Source organism: Equus caballus, chromosome 1 (assembly GCF_041296265.1).
Source record: "Equus caballus isolate H_3958 breed thoroughbred chromosome 1, TB-T2T, whole genome shotgun sequence".
Classification (NCBI taxonomy): Eukaryota; Metazoa; Chordata; class Mammalia; order Perissodactyla; family Equidae; genus Equus; species Equus caballus.
In genome coordinates this window covers 180992693-181011376 of record NC_091684.1, presented here as the reverse complement: position 1 = coordinate 181011376, position 18684 = coordinate 180992693, and the positions used below count along the sequence as shown (strand labels likewise).

At 38.4% G+C, this 18684-nt stretch overlaps 1 protein-coding gene across 2 annotated transcripts in view; it reads left to right on the top strand.

Annotated features, from left to right (window-relative positions):
• PRKD1 (protein kinase D1) overlaps positions 1 to 18684 on the top strand; it is a 286605-nt gene that overhangs the window by 253203 nt on the left and 14718 nt on the right. For both annotated transcript variants that reach the window (XM_023623404.2, XM_023623408.2), the window contains 3 exons: positions 12007 to 12168; positions 12717 to 12815; positions 13739 to 14006. In XM_023623404.2, coding sequence (XP_023479172.2) covers positions 12007 to 12168; positions 12717 to 12815; positions 13739 to 14006 — 529 coding nt within the window. The remainder of the gene's footprint in view (positions 1 to 12006; positions 12169 to 12716; positions 12816 to 13738; positions 14007 to 18684) is intronic.

Genomic DNA, 18684 nt, shown 5'->3' with positions numbered 1-18684 from the left:
CTTAGATATTGCCAAGTTAATTGGATTTTCTTATGCTTGAGTGATGGTGAATTATTGAAAAGTTTTGAAAAAGAAATTATGATCAGATCAGTATTTGGGGATGATATATTGTAGAGAAGAAAGTTTAAAAGCAAGAAAGCATTGTATGGGGCTATTTCCAGCTAGTAGTGACAGTCAAAACGCCACCATTTCTTTTCTTTCTTTCTCTAATGTCACCTTGGCTGCAACCTTAGCATTTCTGTTGCTGCTAGCCTAGACCAGGCTTTTAAATTCGTGTCATGGTTACTGCAACAGATGTTATTCCTGATAGCTGGGTCTTCCCACTCACCCCACTATGTTATCGTCTTCCTGGCCACCCTTTTCCCTGGTCCATCCTGAAGATCACAACTCGATGAGTCTTTAGTGGGTTTCCATCCCACCCAAGTGTAGTAGTTTTCTTTTTCTTATTTCATCAAATATATCTACTTTTCCTGGCTTTTACTACTATAGGCAATCTCACTGGACCCTGTCTCTCCTATTCAACTGAGTCATTTCTCTTCAAGTTGTCGTCCTTTTCATACTCTTAACCTCTGGCCATTGCTCAGCTTTTAATTCCAAGCTCGGATTCCCATCTTGATGTGCCTGGCTCATCCATGTTTGATTGATCTTCAGGATCCACCAGTTTTCCCTGACTGTCTCCTGCTGGTTTCCATATCTCCTGTGGTTTCTAGTCTTAATATAACATATTACTTTAATACTTATCAAATGCTTATTATGTGATAGAATTATAAGCAACTTGAAGGTTTCAGCAATGCCTTATTTTTTTCAGCTTCTACAATGCCTACCACAGTAGTAAAGACATTACAGGTAATTGATTAACATTTGACAAAATTGTCTTAAATCACATACTGTTTTTCCAAAAATTCTTTCTCAGGGCCTTTGTTATAATACCTTCTGTATAAATAAGTCATTAAATTTTAGGCTTTAATTAGAAAATTACAGTATTTGAAAAGGAGAAAGTGTAGAGTAGCTGCTCAGTGTTCCAGATGTTATAGGCTGTCTCAAAAGCTGAGCCCCTAGGGAAAAAATTGGGCATTGGGTGCAAAGGAAATCAGAGAACACATCAGAGTGATACTTCTAAAGACAGTGGAACCTCAAGATCAAGAGGGAATTTGGTAGCACAGAACAACACAGGTGGTACATGGGCTAAAAAAATAGAATAAGCTGGAGGGAAGAAGTACTGCCAGTCAGGAAGATAGGGAATCCAAATCATCAAGGCCAGGTGTCCAGGTGGATGTTCCAACAGGTATAGGGGACACTGTGGTGAGAAGACTGGCAACAGGCAGCATTCAGAAATCCAGACAACATGCCTTGATGGGTTGTGAGATCGTGGTGAGGAGGCTTCAGCAGTGTGACCCCTGAAGCATACCAGATAGAACAGGCAGGCCCCGGGTCCTAAATGGATTTGGAAAGAATTAAGGCGGTGTATAGCATAGTGTTTTAGGAGCATAGGTGCTGGAGTTAGACTGCCTGGGTTCAAATACTTGTATTTAAGAGTTCTTAAGAGCTCAGTTTCCTTACCTGGAAAACCTCTTAGAGATGTTATGAGAATCAAATGTGATGATTTTGTGAACCTCTTGGCAGTACCTGGCACATAGTAAAGGTTCCATACTTATTAGATATTACTAGTATTGCCAGAACTGGATTATAAGTCTAGCTCCTAGGAATAAGTTCAAATAACTTGACGTTGAATTCCCTAAATAGAGAACCTAGAGACATATAATTTCATCATAACAAAGAACATGGTTGACTCAAAGCTTCCGATAGGGCTGAACATGTCTTAACATGTGCCTGGGCCCTGGGTGGCACTCAGTAACTATTTGTTGAACAAATGATGTAGCCACAACTGAAGGAACCAGAGGGGTACAGAATTGCAGTGCATGCCAATAAGACAATAGAGTATTCCTTACCTTTGTTCCTTTTTGTCTAAAAAACATGGTAATTTGTCTTCATGGAGTAAGATTAAATATATATATCTTGTAAATATGTGGCTCTGTTCTCTTAGTCTAAAAAGATGATCAAGAGTAGGTGGAGAAGAGATAATCATTATAGAAAACCAGAGAATAATGTTGCTAAGTGTGGGTGGGAAAATGAAAATTTTTGCAAACAGATGATTTTTTTTAATTCATAAAGGAATCAATTTTTCTTTCTTTAGAGAAAAATATGCAAAATTTGAGTACTTTCTCTTTTAGTGTGTGTGAGAGATTGGTTTACACTTCTGTTTTTCCATCTAATGTGTTTATCGTATTTCTTCAAATCTTTCTTTCTTTGTATTTTATTGCATGAAGAATTTTCATGAAATTGTCGCTTTAAGACAAGACATGTTTTGCTTCTCTAAGGTAATCTTGTCATCTTCTGAATGTTCCAAAAAATAAAGCCCATGGATTATGTGTATACATGTCTAAAATACAGGAAAAAAGAAAACAAAGATCTATTATGAGAAAACGAAAAACAAACTTAGAAAATTTTCCGAATAGATATTGTGTTTGATAAGAAGTTAGTCATAGTGAAGTTAGTGTCAGAAGGCCAGGTTCCAAGTCAAAACTTTTCTGGTTTTGGTAAATCTCTTTTAACCTTGATTTCCTTATTTATGGATTAGAATTTATCTGAGTTGATTTGCTTGCTTCACAGGAATGTTTTGGGGGGACTAAATTAAATAGTAGACAAAGTGTTTTTTAAATCAGTTTCCCAATATACTTTTGGAAAAACGCTAATCTTCTGAGTTCCTTCAGGGAAGGGGGTTAAGGGGCTGGGGGTGTCCTCTTTAAGACAGTTTAGAAAATATTGTGTACTCTATCTAGGTCATCCATGTCTTGGAAGTGAATATAGTCTTTCACTTATTAAAGATTCTGGGAAGCTCCATAATTAAGAACTTGTTTCATTTTGAGAATATGCCAGTTTATTGCATTTGGCCACAGAACCCATACAAAAAAGTAAGATATCACCAACTGACCTTTTTGCAAATAGTGTTCTGTCTTCTAACCCTGTCCAGTACACCCTATATAGTCACTCCAGGTCCCATTATCTAGTACATATATAAGAGATCAGAAGAATTATGTGTCTGCACAGATCATTGAACATTATAATAGAACGTTATGCTTTCTGGAATGCTGACATCTAAATATAGAAACTGGGCTGCAGTGATATGATTTGTTAAAAATTACGCTTTAAATCTAACACCACAATGAGATTGGATTTATGTGTTCGTGTTTCCAGCCAGGTAGATTAACAGGAAATAAAAAAGTGTTCCAGATGTGTCTCCATTGCTGTGCATTTGATAGGAAATTTTTAAAATTCCAGATGTTTGATCCATTTTTCAACTTTTATATACAATAAACACATCTTCCTCTACGAATTCCAATTTCCTTATTTTAACAAGCCGTACTTTTAATTCTTGACTTTCTCCTAAACACTAGCTGAGTAATGGCTGGAGGGAAGGGGGTCAAGCTTTATAGGTAGAATGTTTACTAATACTGATTTTTTTTAAAGATGTCAGTTATTAATTTTCTGTCTTTGAAGCCTTTGCTGCTGGTTCTCAAATATTACATCCTTTTTCCTAAATTCAACTTGAAACTCTGGCCTTGGTTGGAGTTTAGGGGTGGGCACTGGGGTGCATACAAGATCCTTGCTGTTTGAGGGTCTTTCCCAAGATCTCTTGATAAAAATCACTCCCCCCACCCCCAAAATTACAGTGCTAATTTTAGCCATATACAAACATTGATCCGATGAAATTTGTGTATGAATCCAGATGGTGGGTTTAGGAAATCTAGATTTTGTTTCTAAAATTTTCCATTCATACCTCTAATCTGAAAGATGCCCGGTGATAAGTTGAAAATATCACATATTTGTGTACTATTTCTACCTGGTGAAAAATCAAGAAAGGCTGGAACTATGTGGGAGATGATGAGAGGGTTTTTTAAGTGTTGTTTTCTGCATACTCCTTCTCCCCATCTGCATTTAGCTTCTCCACCTTCTACAGGAAAAGGAGAGGACACAGTATGTTTATGGTATGTCTGCAGCAACCCCAAGGATCTAAAGCTAGATTAAAGCATTTCCAGAATTGATGAAGTGCAGAATGACTGAGAGGTGTGTAGATAGGTCTATGGGTATACATGAATACAGAAGTTATCAAGCCTCAGTTGGTTTTTCTGCTATGCAAACATTGAATTAGTCATTTAAAAAAAATTTCTTGGACCAGTATTATTTAATAGAATTCATATGACTTATAGCTAATTTAAGATGAAAAACGTGTAATGGTAAATTGTGCATGACAAGCTAACCACCTAAAAACTGAGTCCCTTTCTTGGTACCCAGGCACAATATGTGTATTGTTGTTAGCAGTTAATGAAGATGCTTCAGCTTATTATTCCTCCCACAAAATTTTGAACTATATTAAACCAGGCTCAATCGGTGCTAATTCACGCCACGACAAAAGTAACATCACACCCTACGTAGTTCAGATGGATGGTATGAGAAAACAATTCTTACCAGCAATGATCTGCACATTTCAGAGTTCCTGGACTCTAATGGGTTAAATTGGATTGTGGCCCCGTTGGTCCAAATGTCAGCCAGTGACCCCTAGCCACAGAGCGTGGATTGTTATATCTGGTCTTTGTTGTTGAAGTAATATCGTGTGCATTTATTCTTCTCACGGTATATGTTAGCTTTATTTATTTTGTTCTAGGTTCATATCCATGTGCAGTTCTAAAATTTTACAGATGAAATTCCCCCAACAAATGCTACCTCCTGAAAGATAACTAGTGAAGTATGAGCCTATCAAAGTCGTAGAGTTTCTCTGGCTGAACGTAAAATGGAAACACAATCCCACGCTACAATCCGACGATGCCCATCCTCACTCTGGGCCAGGGAGGCTTTCATGTGGTGCAACACACAGCTTCACCTGGGTGACCTCAGAGTCGAAGCCCCTCTGCCGTCACTGAAGTTCAAAAACACAGTAAGGGGAAAGGTGGGGCAGGACAAACTAGAAGATGTGAGTTTGGAGCAGTTCATACTTAACCTGACGTAGCCTCCATTAGGTGAGAGGCCAAAGGAGATGTTCTTTTCTGCCACTTAGTGTAAACTTTCAGTTATTAAACTAAAGAGGGAAGTGTGACCCAGATCTTTTAAAGATCATTGAAAATCTGCCTGATAATAATAACAACTCACTTTTACTGTGTTTCAGGCACAATTCCAAGTATTTTGTATACATTAAATATTAAGTCTCAGTTGTATTACAAGATTAGACACACTTTATTATCCCGTTTTGCATATGAAGAAATGGAGGTCAGGAGCCAGGAAGTGGCAGAGCTGGAATTCAAACTCAGTCAGTGTCTCCTGAAATATGCCCCAGGCCTCAAGGCTGTCCTTGTCCCCATACATGTCCTGGGCTAAATCAAGAATGAAGGAGAAGGGAGTTGAAAGGCCTTTTCTAAGTAAGGAGCTAAAGTACAGTGATCATTATCATCTGAATAGGCCATTTTCAGGGCTTATTTCTCATCTTCAGGACAATAATGAAATCATGGGAAATTAGGTTTTCACAATTCACATAAGGACAGTTGGCATGAGGGGAAAGGGGTAATTTAAAAGGAATATCCTCACTGTGACCTTTAGCTGCTGCTGCCTTGGTTATCTCTTGCTGGTGACTGTTTCCTATTAGCCTTTGAGACTGAGCTGAAGCTAGGAGTTTCTCCTTAGCAAGAGCTAGGTATACAATAAATACAAAGGAAGGACCTAGAGCATAGGAAATTATATGTTTCTTCCTATTAAATATGCTAAAGTATTTACAAAAGCAGTGGCCAAAATTTGTGTATTTTGAAGGAGTGGTACCTGAAAACCACCAGCACATCTTTGTTATACCCTTTGAACTTTAGGAAATCATTTTGCAACTCCTACCAATGGTGGCATTTCTGATATTCACATCCATATATTGGTATTTGTCATGAAATCATTGCTTATAATCGTATTAGTCATCATCAGAATCCTGAGATTGCTTACCAGCAGATTCAAGTGAATTCAAGCGAAGGAGTCATGGCCTGTATTTTTTTCTGAAGAGAGGATATCAGCTTATATCATATTTGATGCAAAATGTACTGTCATTAAATATGTCATACATGTATTAGCATTTCTTCAATAAAATCATTCAAATCTTAAAGAATATCATTCATGTGCTGAAAAGTAAGGAGATAAAGGAATTCATCTTTCAGTTAAGTTTACAAACTTGTGTTGGGCATTTAATATGTACCAGGCAGTAGGCTTACATTGACTGGGAACATAATCAATACAGTATTGGCCTTAAAGAGCTTTTACTCTTGTAGGTAAGACACATAGGTTCAGTAACTAAAGATAATGTGTTAACTGTTATGAAAGAGAATTGTACCAAAGACTATGAGAACAGAGACGTCCAAGTGAGACTGGAAGAGCCATGAAAGCTTCCTGACAGCTGAGTATTCTGGCCAGGCCAACAGCCTGGTTCAGGCTGAGAGAACAGTACCTATGAATCCATACAAAGGAAAGAAAGAGCGTGGCTTGTTCTGAAAATAGTTCAGTCTGCCTAGAGAGAAGGGTAGACACGTGGGAGAAGAAGAGAAGAAGCTGGAGATATTTGGGTGGGTGGGGGAAAAGGAGACGATAGTAAAGGGCCCCTTGTGCCTTGCTAAAGGGGTGCACCTCCTCCTGAAGCTGGTGGGGATTTTCTTATGGACTTGAAAGCAAGATGGTATGATCAGAATCACCTTTGGGAAGATCCTAGTGGCAGCCCTTTGACGAAGGTTTGGAGGAGAGCCAGACCTAAGACAAGGAGATCAGTCGGAAGGCTGTGGCAGATCCCTACGAAAGAGATAAGGCTCAAAAGGCCCAAAGCAGTAACGGTGAGGATGATGGTGAGGCATCAGCGTGAGAGAAGTGAAGGAGGTGGACTCTGTTAGATTCAGACACCATTTGGTTGTTGGAAGTGAGAGAGAAGTACCTATTTAGGATGACTCTCAGGTTTCTGACCTAGGTGGCTGGCAATTTACCAAGGGAGGAAACACTAGAAGAGTAAGTTTGGAGGGAAAGACATCAATTCCATTCTTGGACATGTTTTCCTTAAGTGAACATACCCAAAAGACAGTTGGAGTCTGGAATTTAGAAGAGATAGCTGAGCCTACCTTATCAATTTGGGTATTATCTTTAACAAGACTTTTTATAATCCTCTGTTCTCTACACAATGGCATTTTTAGCATCTGTCAGAGAATTACTCACTATTTTCCCTTCATAAGGCATTAGGTGATTCTGATTTCTAGGACCACTAAATGAAGCATAAATTGTAAGAGATTGTGATTCGAAAATGGATAAGATGTTGTGCTTTTCTCTCAACCCTGGCGAAGTGGCAGGAATGAGAATCAACAAAGCCATTGCCACAGTGCTATACCTCCAAGAAAGGGACCTCACTCACCGCCACACGCACACCACCGTGTAATGGAATATTCTTCCTTCTGCTCTGCCTGCCGTTTAGAATTTAAATCCTGAATTCGTTTCTTTTAAGTTTATTTCTTTCTCTCTCAATATGAGCTAAATCATTTAGTCATTTCATAGAAAAGTAGTCAGAAGTTTTCATATTAAGCCTGAATTGCTCCTAAATAACCTGTTTAAAAGATATATTGATTCTAATTTTCCTCTTTTCCACATCTCCTATGTTTGAGCATAATAATCCTAAAAGTAGAAGAAAGAAGGGGAAAATATGACATTAACTTATCACAGCTAAATATATGGAATGAATTCTAAACTCCAGATTTACAGGATAGCAAAACTATTAGTATTAAACACTATAAGTACACATGAAATATTATTTAATAGGAATCCAAAAAATATAACATAAAATAGAATATACACATAAGCTAAAAGTTTAAATTAGTTAAATCTTTATTTCTTTTTTTTATTTACAGAATATTGTTACTTTTGTAAAAGCCTTTGCTTTGGGTGACTAGTTTCCATTGATTACATAAGAATTCTTTAGGCAACTCGAGTCAGGGACATTTTTGTCTTGCTCTTCAAATAGCATTTCCTCCTAGACTTTGAAACAACCTATTCACCCCATGGATATGTCATCAATCTGTTATGTGTGAATGGACATTATTCTTTCCTGTACTTGACCAAATGTTTCATTTCCTGAAAATTAAATTACTTAAATGCAACCAACAGATGGCCAGAGAGTCCTGTAGTAGCTTACTTTGCCATGAAATTTATTATCCGAATTCCTGAGGTAGGCCTGAGAAGTTAGCAAAAGTTCTCTCTGAATACTGCCATGCCATAGCTCATGTTGTAGTCGTCAAGTCATTTTTAAATTAATTCAGTTACTTTAGACATTAGGAGGAAAAGGTTGAGAAGCTATTCCACACTTCTTTAGTTAGAAAATTAAAATTGTGAGCCAGTCACATGGACCACTTTAGTTAAAGCTTAGAGTTGCCCTTAAGGTATTAAAAAAGTAGTATGAATTACGCATGATAATAGAAAATAATAGCTTTAATTTTTTTCTATTTCCAGTCTTTAAAGATTGTCTTCTCTAGGCTAAGGAAATACTTTTCATCAGTATAGTATAGAGAATTTGGATAAATAAGGCATGATTTTTTTATATTTTTTCCTTTTGTTGCTGTTGAATGTAAAAACAAGTTTGGTCATTGGGTTCAAGGCAAAAAAATACAGCTCATGAGTAGGAATCTATGGTGGCCTTCTCTCAACCATACATAATAAACTTAAAAAATATCAACTTCTTATATATCAGCCATGCAGAAAAAATAAGGTCATTTTGCTGTTGGAAAGACTTTTCAGCTACTACTCAATGTATTCTTTAGCAAACCTATAAAGCATAAGGATTTTTGTAAAAGAGCAAGGGCCAAGTGCAACAAACATATGAGTTTAAACTTTTCTAAAACATATTTTTTTACCAGTTGTATATACATGGCTGTTAGGTCAATGTGTTCATTAAATATATTTGTATATATTTTGTTGTTGTTGTTGTTGTCGTTGTTGTTGTCGTTGTTGTTGAGGAAGATTGGCCCTGAGCTAACATCTGTTGCCAATCTTCCTCTCTTTGCTTGACGAAGATTGTTGCTGAGGTAACATCTGTGCCAGTCTCCCTCTATTTTATGTGGGATGCCGCCACAGCATGGCCTGATGAGTGGTGCCAGGTCCATGCCTGGGATCCCAACCCACAATCCCCAGGCCACTGAAACAGTGTGTGTGAACTTAACCATTATGCCACTGGGCCAGCCCCATTGAATATATATATTTTTTAAATCTATATATACCTAACTATATTCAAAGTCCTTTATCAAGAAATAGCAAAATTTTCCCTTACCGTTTTCATAAAGATGCTATTAGAGGACATTTGTAGAGTCCTTCAGAGTTTACAGTGAACATGGCACAAAACAGTTGACAGTGAACAATCTCATTAATCCATTCCATGCTTTTGGCCTAGAACATTCTGGGAATGCAGCAATTAGAGAAACACATATAGAAGTCTTACCCTCTTTATAGGTTCTCAAGTCATGTTGTAGAGTAGGGAGAAGGAAAAAGGAATATTGGATGAAGGACTTTAGTACCTCTAAGAACTCCCATCCTTAGATGAATACAGGTAGAGTCACATGAGGGTTGACATTGCTTATATATTAGGATAATTTAGGTAGGAGAGCTTCCTGGTCATCTGCTGACTTCTTCTTCTCTGCCAGCCTTCACAGTCTAAGACAAGGTCAGCAGAAGCAACAGACTGAACAGCAGCACTCTGTCCTCCCCTGTCCTTCCTGGACCCCCTAAGGTTGCTCTCCTATAACCTTAATCTCCTTCACACTCTAGTTTTTCCTCTGTCTACACACAGGGGACCCCCTTGCCTGGCTGCCTGCTTCTGTTGGTCTGCTTCTTTCCTCTTCATTGTTCCTGTACCCCACCCAGACAACAAGGCCTTGGCCATTTAAGGAAGCCAAATCCCCCAGAACACTGCTTAAGTGCTTAAAGTTAGAGTAAATAGAAAAGAGAATCAGTTAAGAAGATGCTCGAAAGAGAAAGGCACACTTGGCTTATCTCATAATGGACTTGTCCCAGGAGAAGCACAACTCAGGCTGGACTCTCATGTCATCCTTAAAGCTTCTGCTATGAATGTTGATTTAAAAGAGGACAGCTGAGACACCTGGACACCCAGAGGCTGATGGTCTGTCCAGCTGGTGTGACTTCTCTATCAGAGAAGGTGATATAAGGAAAAAGAAATGAGACAGCCTGGGCACAGGTCCAGGTATGAACAATGCTATCACTGGTATTCCAGGGATATATGCAGTCATTAATGAGAGTCTCCCACCTGAGGATCTGGTGCTCCCATAATGGTCAAAGCCAACTAGTTATCTGGCCGCGTTTATAGGCAATCAGGACAGATAAGGTAAGAATAATGCGAGTGCGAACTTTGTTAATCCCACCCTCTTTCCATGTGCTTCAGTTGTGACCAGGAGAGAATAACTCTGGAGGCCTAGTCTGTCTGAAGTAGCCAGACTTGACCAGTTAACAATGTGACAGTTTCAAGAACAATGATTCCAGCCCTCTAGAGGTGAAAGGCTATTGGGTAGATGTGCAGGCATCTGCTCCGACCACATTCACAAACTTGCTATTCCATGACCGCTTTATGCTGCATGATTGGACCCCAAGGCATCAGAATCAAAAAGACCCATCAGATGTCTGAGGCAGACACCGAAATTTCCATGGTAGTGGAAGGGCAGCCTGAGAGACAGGTTATCATCCTAGGAGCATCTGCTAACCATAGCAGGGCTCCATATCCAGTTGTTGCCAGACTTTCCTTGCCAGTGGGTAGCGCGGAGGATGATGACAACGCAGATTCACCCACAACCCCTTCTGCTGCTCACCACCCAGCATCCATCTGTGAGCTCTGAACAGTGAGCCATTTCAGGTTTCACGTGTTTGTAAAAATTTCATTTTACATACAATTTTATCCCTCTGAGATTTTTTTTTCTAAAATAAAGCATTTATTTTTTTTCTCTGTTCAGCTGTTAGCACATTTAAGTTAGTCCATATTTTTTTATTCAGGTAGTTTTGTTTATGATGATTTTTTTTTCTGTTTCTCATTGAAATATAAGTGGAATATATAACAGTTTTTTTAATATTAGGATTTTTGTTATTGTGCACAGAAAAAAACGTAAAGGTCAAATGATCAAAGACTTTTACTGATGACCACAGATCAACATTTGCACTTAAGCATCCTTACAAGGGCCCATCTAATGTTAACAGTAATTTTGCTTGACGTGTATGACAATTAGCATGTTGAGCTAAATGCAGCCTATTGTTGTTAGCCATTGCTTTATTGTGGAAATATTTATTGAGTGCTTAAGAGCCATGCAGGATTCCCATGTAGCATGGTGTCTTGGACAAAGCAAGGACTTAATAATAATTTTTTTTTTGCTGTTTTCATGGCGATCTTCGCTCTGTATAAGAGCTTCTGTAGCAAACTACCGCAGCCTCCAGTAGCAGAGCAGTTCCAAAAAGTTTTGACTAATGTGCGTCATCAGTGCAGTCGGAAGCACGCATACGAAGTTCATCTTTTCTGTTCTACATGAAATTTCTACCAAGTGTGTAGAGATGGCCTGGTATGCTTATTTAGGATAGTATGCTTAATATTGGAGATGATCCTAAGAAATTACACATCTCTCAATATGGTATTCTAATTAAAACCTATTTAGCAATTCACTGTGCTGGAACTTGGATTTTTAGCATAGGAAAAATAATTTCGCTATGCATAGAGAGTAAAGATGTATTTTTTGGAGACATTAGAATTTCAAAAATATAAGGCAGCACATGTGGAATTTAGAGGTGTTAAAAATCTTAAGTGTGGGTTTCTCCATAGCTTTAAGCTTGAAGAGTTTTGTATCATCAACGAGCTTGCCAGACGGTATCAAAAAACTCATTTTCTTCAAGTGCTTTATTTATCTTTAATAGAACCTTCATCACCCTGGTGTTGTAAATTTGGAGTGTATGTTTGAGACGCCTGAAAGAGTGTTTGTTGTTATGGAAAAACTCCATGGAGACATGCTGGAGATGATCTTGTCAAGTGAAAAGGGCAGGTTGCCAGAGCACATAACGAAGTTTTTAATTACTCAGGTAAGAAATCAGTTAGAGACAGAAAAAAAGATAATATTTAATATCAAATGTTATCACTGGCTAACTGCAGCTTTCTAAGCGTGTTGTTCAGTGCCACGCTCCAAAGTCTAGACTGCACTCAAAAAGGTCCCAATGACTTATTGTATTATCTACTTTATATCTGTGGTATCTGGAGTCTGGTAGACCAAATGAGTGATGTGTATGCGGGCCCATGGGTTAAACCTACTCATGAAATTCTAAATTGCACAGTGGCCGAGTCCTGATTCTTTGAAAATATTCAAGAATGGGCATCCCCGTCACATATTATTGCGTTCTTTGATCTCCACCTGTCTTGGTTGCTGTAGGAATAACATAATCTACTTTTTCCACTGAAGTTCCATTAGAACCTGCTATGTTGCTCTAGCTCATTTCAGTGTCTTGAGCATAAAGAACCTAAACTGTTCATTGTGTGTTTTCTCTTGGCCCTTTATTTATGTCCCAGTAGAAAACATTTTGAAATAAACTGGTAGACCCAAATAAAATGATGTTGATGATTTTCTTCTTTATAGATACTTGTGGCTTTACGGCATCTTCACTTTAAAAATATCGTTCACTGTGACCTCAAGCCAGAAAACGTGTTGCTCGCATCAGCCGATCCTTTCCCTCAGGCAAGTACAAAAGCCTTGCTCAGCAGCAAGTCAGCTGACAGCGACACTGGCCCTCTGGCAGCATCCTGTCACCTTTTTTCCTCAAAACCTTTATTTGTTTCAAGTTTTACCTGTTCCTTTTCATCCATTTGCTATCGCATATTTTTGGGACCACAGCTTTGTCACCCTGGCTTCTGAGTTCACCCTGCCTCGCTAATACACACGGTGCCTTCTCCTTCTGCTGTGTGCAGATGCTGAAGAACTGGCAGCCCTGGGCCAGTGTTGAAAGCACTGGCCTGAGAATGAGGACACTTAAAAGGCCCAGGATGCTCTCAGTTCTCTAATGTTGACCAAGACATTTAAGTTGAGTGTTGCTCTCAGGGACAAGGGCAAAATTGCTTCTTTTCCTCAGCTCAGACGGGGCAACTGGATCCCTCCCCAGGGTCTTGCTCTAAAGTGACCTGACCAAGGTGGCTGTCCTGCCTCGCCTCCCTGACACCTTTAGGTCCTACCGACGTGCCTGTGCAGAGCTAACTTTGAGGCTTGTAGCGGATGACATGCCGTGTCCCTGTTTCTTCGACCTTTATTTATATTAAGCCCCTGAGTTAGATCCGTCACTTCCCCGATTTGCATGGTGTTTTCCTGCCTTGTACAACAATATTACCTGCTTCTTAGTATACGTATTTTCACATTTATCTCTTGGTTTTGTGGGGGAGGAAGGAAGAACATTTAAGTGATATTTTTATGAATGAAAATACACTTTGCATCAGTACATAAACCAACATCTTCAAGTACACGAAATGGAAAATGGCTATGACTTCTACCATGAGAAATCCATACAATATATGTATGTATTACAGTTGTCTTTGGTGGAGCTGGGCTATAAGAGACACACAGACACAGTTTGTGACCTTACCATTTCTGCAAACCATTATTATCAACAGGTGAAACTTTGTGATTTTGGTTTTGCCCGGATCATTGGAGAGAAGTCTTTCCGGAGGTCGGTGGTGGGTACCCCCGCTTACCTGGCTCCTGAGGTTCTGAGGAACAAAGGCTATAATCGCTCTCTAGACATGTGGTCTGTTGGGGTCATCATCTATGTCAGCCTGAGTGGCACGTTCCCCTTTAATGAGGATGAAGACATACACGACCAAATCCAGAATGCAGCTTTCATGTACCCACCCAATCCCTGGAAGGAAATCTCTCACGAAGGTAATAGCTTCCATTCAAAAACGATAATGGTTCAATCCGTCAGTGTGATATTAGTAACTCAGCTGTGAATTATTCAGTGGATAAATGCTCATTGTAGACTGCCTACTGAGTAGGGGCACAAATTAATTGAGGTGGCTTGAGAAGTAAAGAAAAAAATGGAGACTGAAAATTTCTTCTGATGAAATGTATATATATTATAGAGAAATTGAGAAATACATATTAAGAGGTAAATGAAACAAAGAGAAACTTAATATGTTGGTGTACTTCCTTAGAACTTATAAGTATTTATACATTGATTTAAAGGTAGTACGTAATCGTTACCATGAGTAATCTTTACTTACTATATACTATTTCTGTATTAAGCATTATTAATCTATTATGGACACAAGAACATTATGATGTTGATATTTTAATTATCGTATTACACATATTGTACCAAGTTCTTTATGCACTGATTTCTTTTGTGTGACATTAGAGTGTGTATAATATTTTATTTAACCATTACCCTGGTATTATATTTTTAGATTGTTTCTGTTTGTTCAGTATTAGATAATCTTTAAAAATAATTTCTTAGAGTAGTGGACTGCTTTTTCTTGAAGTAGTGGAACAAATGATACCTACTCTCTGGTACCATGGAGGTGTGCTGGCCTTGCTATGGAAATATAACCTATTTAGGCCAGCAATGAATAGCTATAGATTGTGAATGCTTAATAATCACTGATAATGCAGACCAGAGGCATAGACATCAATGGCTCAAGAAACTCTTGCTGAGAAAGCGCAGTATACGTACATCGTAGGTAAAAGGAAAGTAAAGGACAGAACATAAAATGTGCTTCAAAGAACTTGAAGCTAGCTGGAAGATGACTTATATGAATTTTGGAAAATGATTATTTCTTTCCTTGAATTGTCAGCTAGGTATAAAATCAGGGTCTTCAAGTTCGGAGGAAGAAGGATCGCTGTGGACGTAACCAGTTCAGAATTACATTTTCAGAGGAGATGGAACTTAGGCCAGTCACTAAAAATGGAAAAGGAAGAGATGTGGCGTTTCAGAAAGCGAATTACATGGAACAATTCGAAAGGCATTTATATTTGACCAGGAAGTAGGCATTTTACTTGGCTATGGATATATCTGAGCACTACAAATTTCCTGCCACTCGGACAAAGTGATGGGGAGTCCAGCTCAGGTGGAACCCCACTTTTCTAAATGACTCAAGTATCAGTTTGGAAATTAACTGGCTTCTCTCCTGGATATCTTCCCGTGACTCATCCTTGCCTTTGAGGCACGGAAGTTGTATTATTTGCCAACCAAGGCCCTGGGTGACAAATGAGTTACCTAACTGCTGGTGTATGACAGAACTGATACTTGAATAGAAAGAAAAGTTAGTTAAATTATGTCATAATATTAGCTGAGGTGTCGCAAAAGTACTTACTGACCCAGATTCTATCCCACTGTCTTGAGAACAAATAATTCTCTGGTTAGCACTTATAATGGGGGCTGGTACCAAATAATTTTAAGCATGTCAGATCTGATAAATACACAAGCAAACTAGAATCCGGCAGAGGATGGCACAACGGATAGAAGTAAATTTTCAGTTCCAGGATACTTGAACCCACACCAAAACAATTAAGAATCCAGATATAGGAAAATAAAAATCTAGGCATCTCAGTGACTCTAAAGTCACAGGTCAGGGATTGTCCTATCTGCCATTTTCATTAGCCATCACTTACCTTCCTTGAGTTTCAGCTCGTCATCTGTAAAACAAGGTGATGATTCCTGCCTATATAATGAGGCTGTAATAGAGAATGAATGCGATAACGGATGGGAAAGGCGTCTGTAAAGGCAGGTGTGGGGTGAGCCAAAGATTTTGATTTAGGAGGAGAATAACAGAACACTAAGCTAAGCAATTACTCTGGCGGGCAACCAAGAATTGTATAATTTTAGAAATTATATGCAAACTTATGTGCATGTTTCCCAAGTGTTCTTCAGACATGTTGTTAGTTGTATTTTTTTTCTTTGAATGAAAAAGGAAAAGATAAATGAAAGTAGTAAGATCTTTGTAGTATACATAGATGTGTCAGATTGAAAAAATTCCTTTATCGTGCATTTTTTTCTGTTAGTGTAGACATGGACTTGATACAATATAATACTATATATTGGAGTGCTTGAGCTGTCATTGTGCCATTTGATCCTCACAACAATTCTCTAATAGGTGACTTGCTTTAGTCTCTGTATTAGAGAGAAGCCAGAAGGGTTAAGTGAGTTGCCTAAAGTCACACAGTGGTAGGGCTTGGACTTGAAATCATTTATTTATCTTCATTCTTTACACCATATATCTTTTCACACCAAGAGGTGCTTATTTCTTAGGGCTTGATATTTAGGGACCTATTAGAAATATTTTAAACTCAATTTTTTTTTGCTATGCTAATATAATAAGCTGAGTACTGGCATTCTGGAGATATGCTTACTAATAATTTATCAGTGAGTTAATCAGGACTCTTGCATGCAAATAATAGAAGCCTATCTCTGGCTAACTTAGGCAGAAGATAATTTATTGACTCACACAACTGGGAAGTCTATAAGGTGATCCTCATTCATCTGGATCCTGTGGTTTAAGTATCACATTTCTCCATCTCTCAGCTCTCCTTTCTTTGATGGCTCCATCCTCAGGTGGACTCTTCATGTGGTGCAAAGTGAGCCTCCAGCAGCTCCAGGCTTACATGCTACTCGCTGTATATGATCTCAGAAGGGAAGTGTAATTATCTCCCAGTAGTCATAAAGTCTCTGAAAGGGGCGCTGATTGGCTACGCTTAACTCCTGTAATACCGTGGGAACAATCACACTGTCACCCCAGGAGACTGCCTCTGAGTGGCCAACAGGGATGATGGTAGACCCCCTCCAGGCTGGAGAGAGGACGACCTGCAGGGCAGAGATCCTAGGCAAAAACAAACACAAAAGCATTAACAGATGCCCGTTATAAAAATAGATTTTGTGTGTGTGAATCAAGGTATGATTTGAAAAATGAGAAAAAATTCAAGGAAAACTTAGCAAATGTTACAGGTAAAATGGAGATGGTAAAATTAATTAAACTTTCAAAGAAAAAAATAATACCAGCTAACGCTTCTACAACATTTGCACTGTAGCCAAGCACTACTTTAAACACTTTACATATGTGAACTCATTTAATCATCACCAACCTTTGGGTAGAAAGTGTACTTGTTTCCATTTTAAAGTTGAGGCATTGCAGACATAGAGGGTTAAGTGGCTTGCCTGGGCGGGGCCAGCACGCAAATCCTATCAGCTGGCTCCAAGGAGATGCTCTTATCCACTATGTTTCCTGTCTCTTCATTATCCTTCTGATGGATTTAGCTGTAGTGTCACATTACATTTTTAATATGCTTTCACTAGCTTAGAACTAGAGTAGCAACACAATTTTTAATAATGTCTAAAAATACAGGGAAACAGTATCACGTCATGATAAAGAGCTGAGTTGAGAGCTCTTCCACTTAGTATCTTGGTGACCTCATCCATCCAAGTTACTTGTTCGCTTTAGGTCTCAGTTTTCTTGTCTAAAATATGGTGATACTAATTCCTAGCTCACTGGGTTATTTTAAGTATTAAATGAGATTGCACTGGAAGGTGCTTAACACAGTGATTGACATAACTAGATTGCCTTAAATATATTGAACACTTTCTATTTCCCAATCACTTCACATTTTCTGTCTGTATGTATGTGTTTAGTTATATTACACACACATATATATAACTATAATTATATAAACTTATATATGTAACTAAACACACACATATTTAATTACAGTTATATATATATAACTAAAAGCTTACATACATTACATATAGTTATACAAATGTAACTAAATAAGAATGCATATATGCAATAAAATGTCCCAAATATGATTACAAATAATTGCACAAGGGGAAACTCTAGGTAATCCTGGGAAGGGAGTTTGAGAACATTTCAGTGCATTCTAAGGCAGTGTTGTGTGTTCCACCTTCTTTCACTTCATCATTGTGACTATCTGGGTGGCCATCTGGCATCGTCCAGTTTATCCATTACTACTCATCCAGAATTAGACATGGCCTCCCTCTCACTTCCAGCTGTATCTCCTACTAGGTTAAGCTTAGCCCTCAGCACATCCATCCTATGACCTTTCTTGGTTCCTTGAAAGAACCTGTGCACCTATTTTAAAATAGTTACTTGATTAGGCAAATTTATCTTATGGAAAAGGCAGCCCATTATCACTTAAACAGTTTTTAGATAATCAGATGAAACTAAGGAAAATTGGGCCTTGCGTGATTGTATAGCAATATGCCTTCCTTTCATTGCATTTTTTGCAACTCGAAAAGAACAAGAGATAGGCCAAGCTATCCTTTACGTTTGTCACATCTGGTGTATAATAAGGGTAAATCCAGGATGGACATTGCCAACAATCAGAAAATTGCAAGCAAGACTCAGTTTATGACTTAAGAAGTAGGTACCAGGGGTGTAGAGCTTAGAAATGGCAAATAGAAAAATTAGCTAATAGTCAGAACACAAGAATATTTGCAAGGCAGGGGATGCCTAATAAGTTTACCAAAGACCCTCCTAAGATTATGGCTCATTTTAGAGCAGGCATTTTTTAATTTTGGCGTGCCCAGAGTTAATCAGAGGAGCTAGTT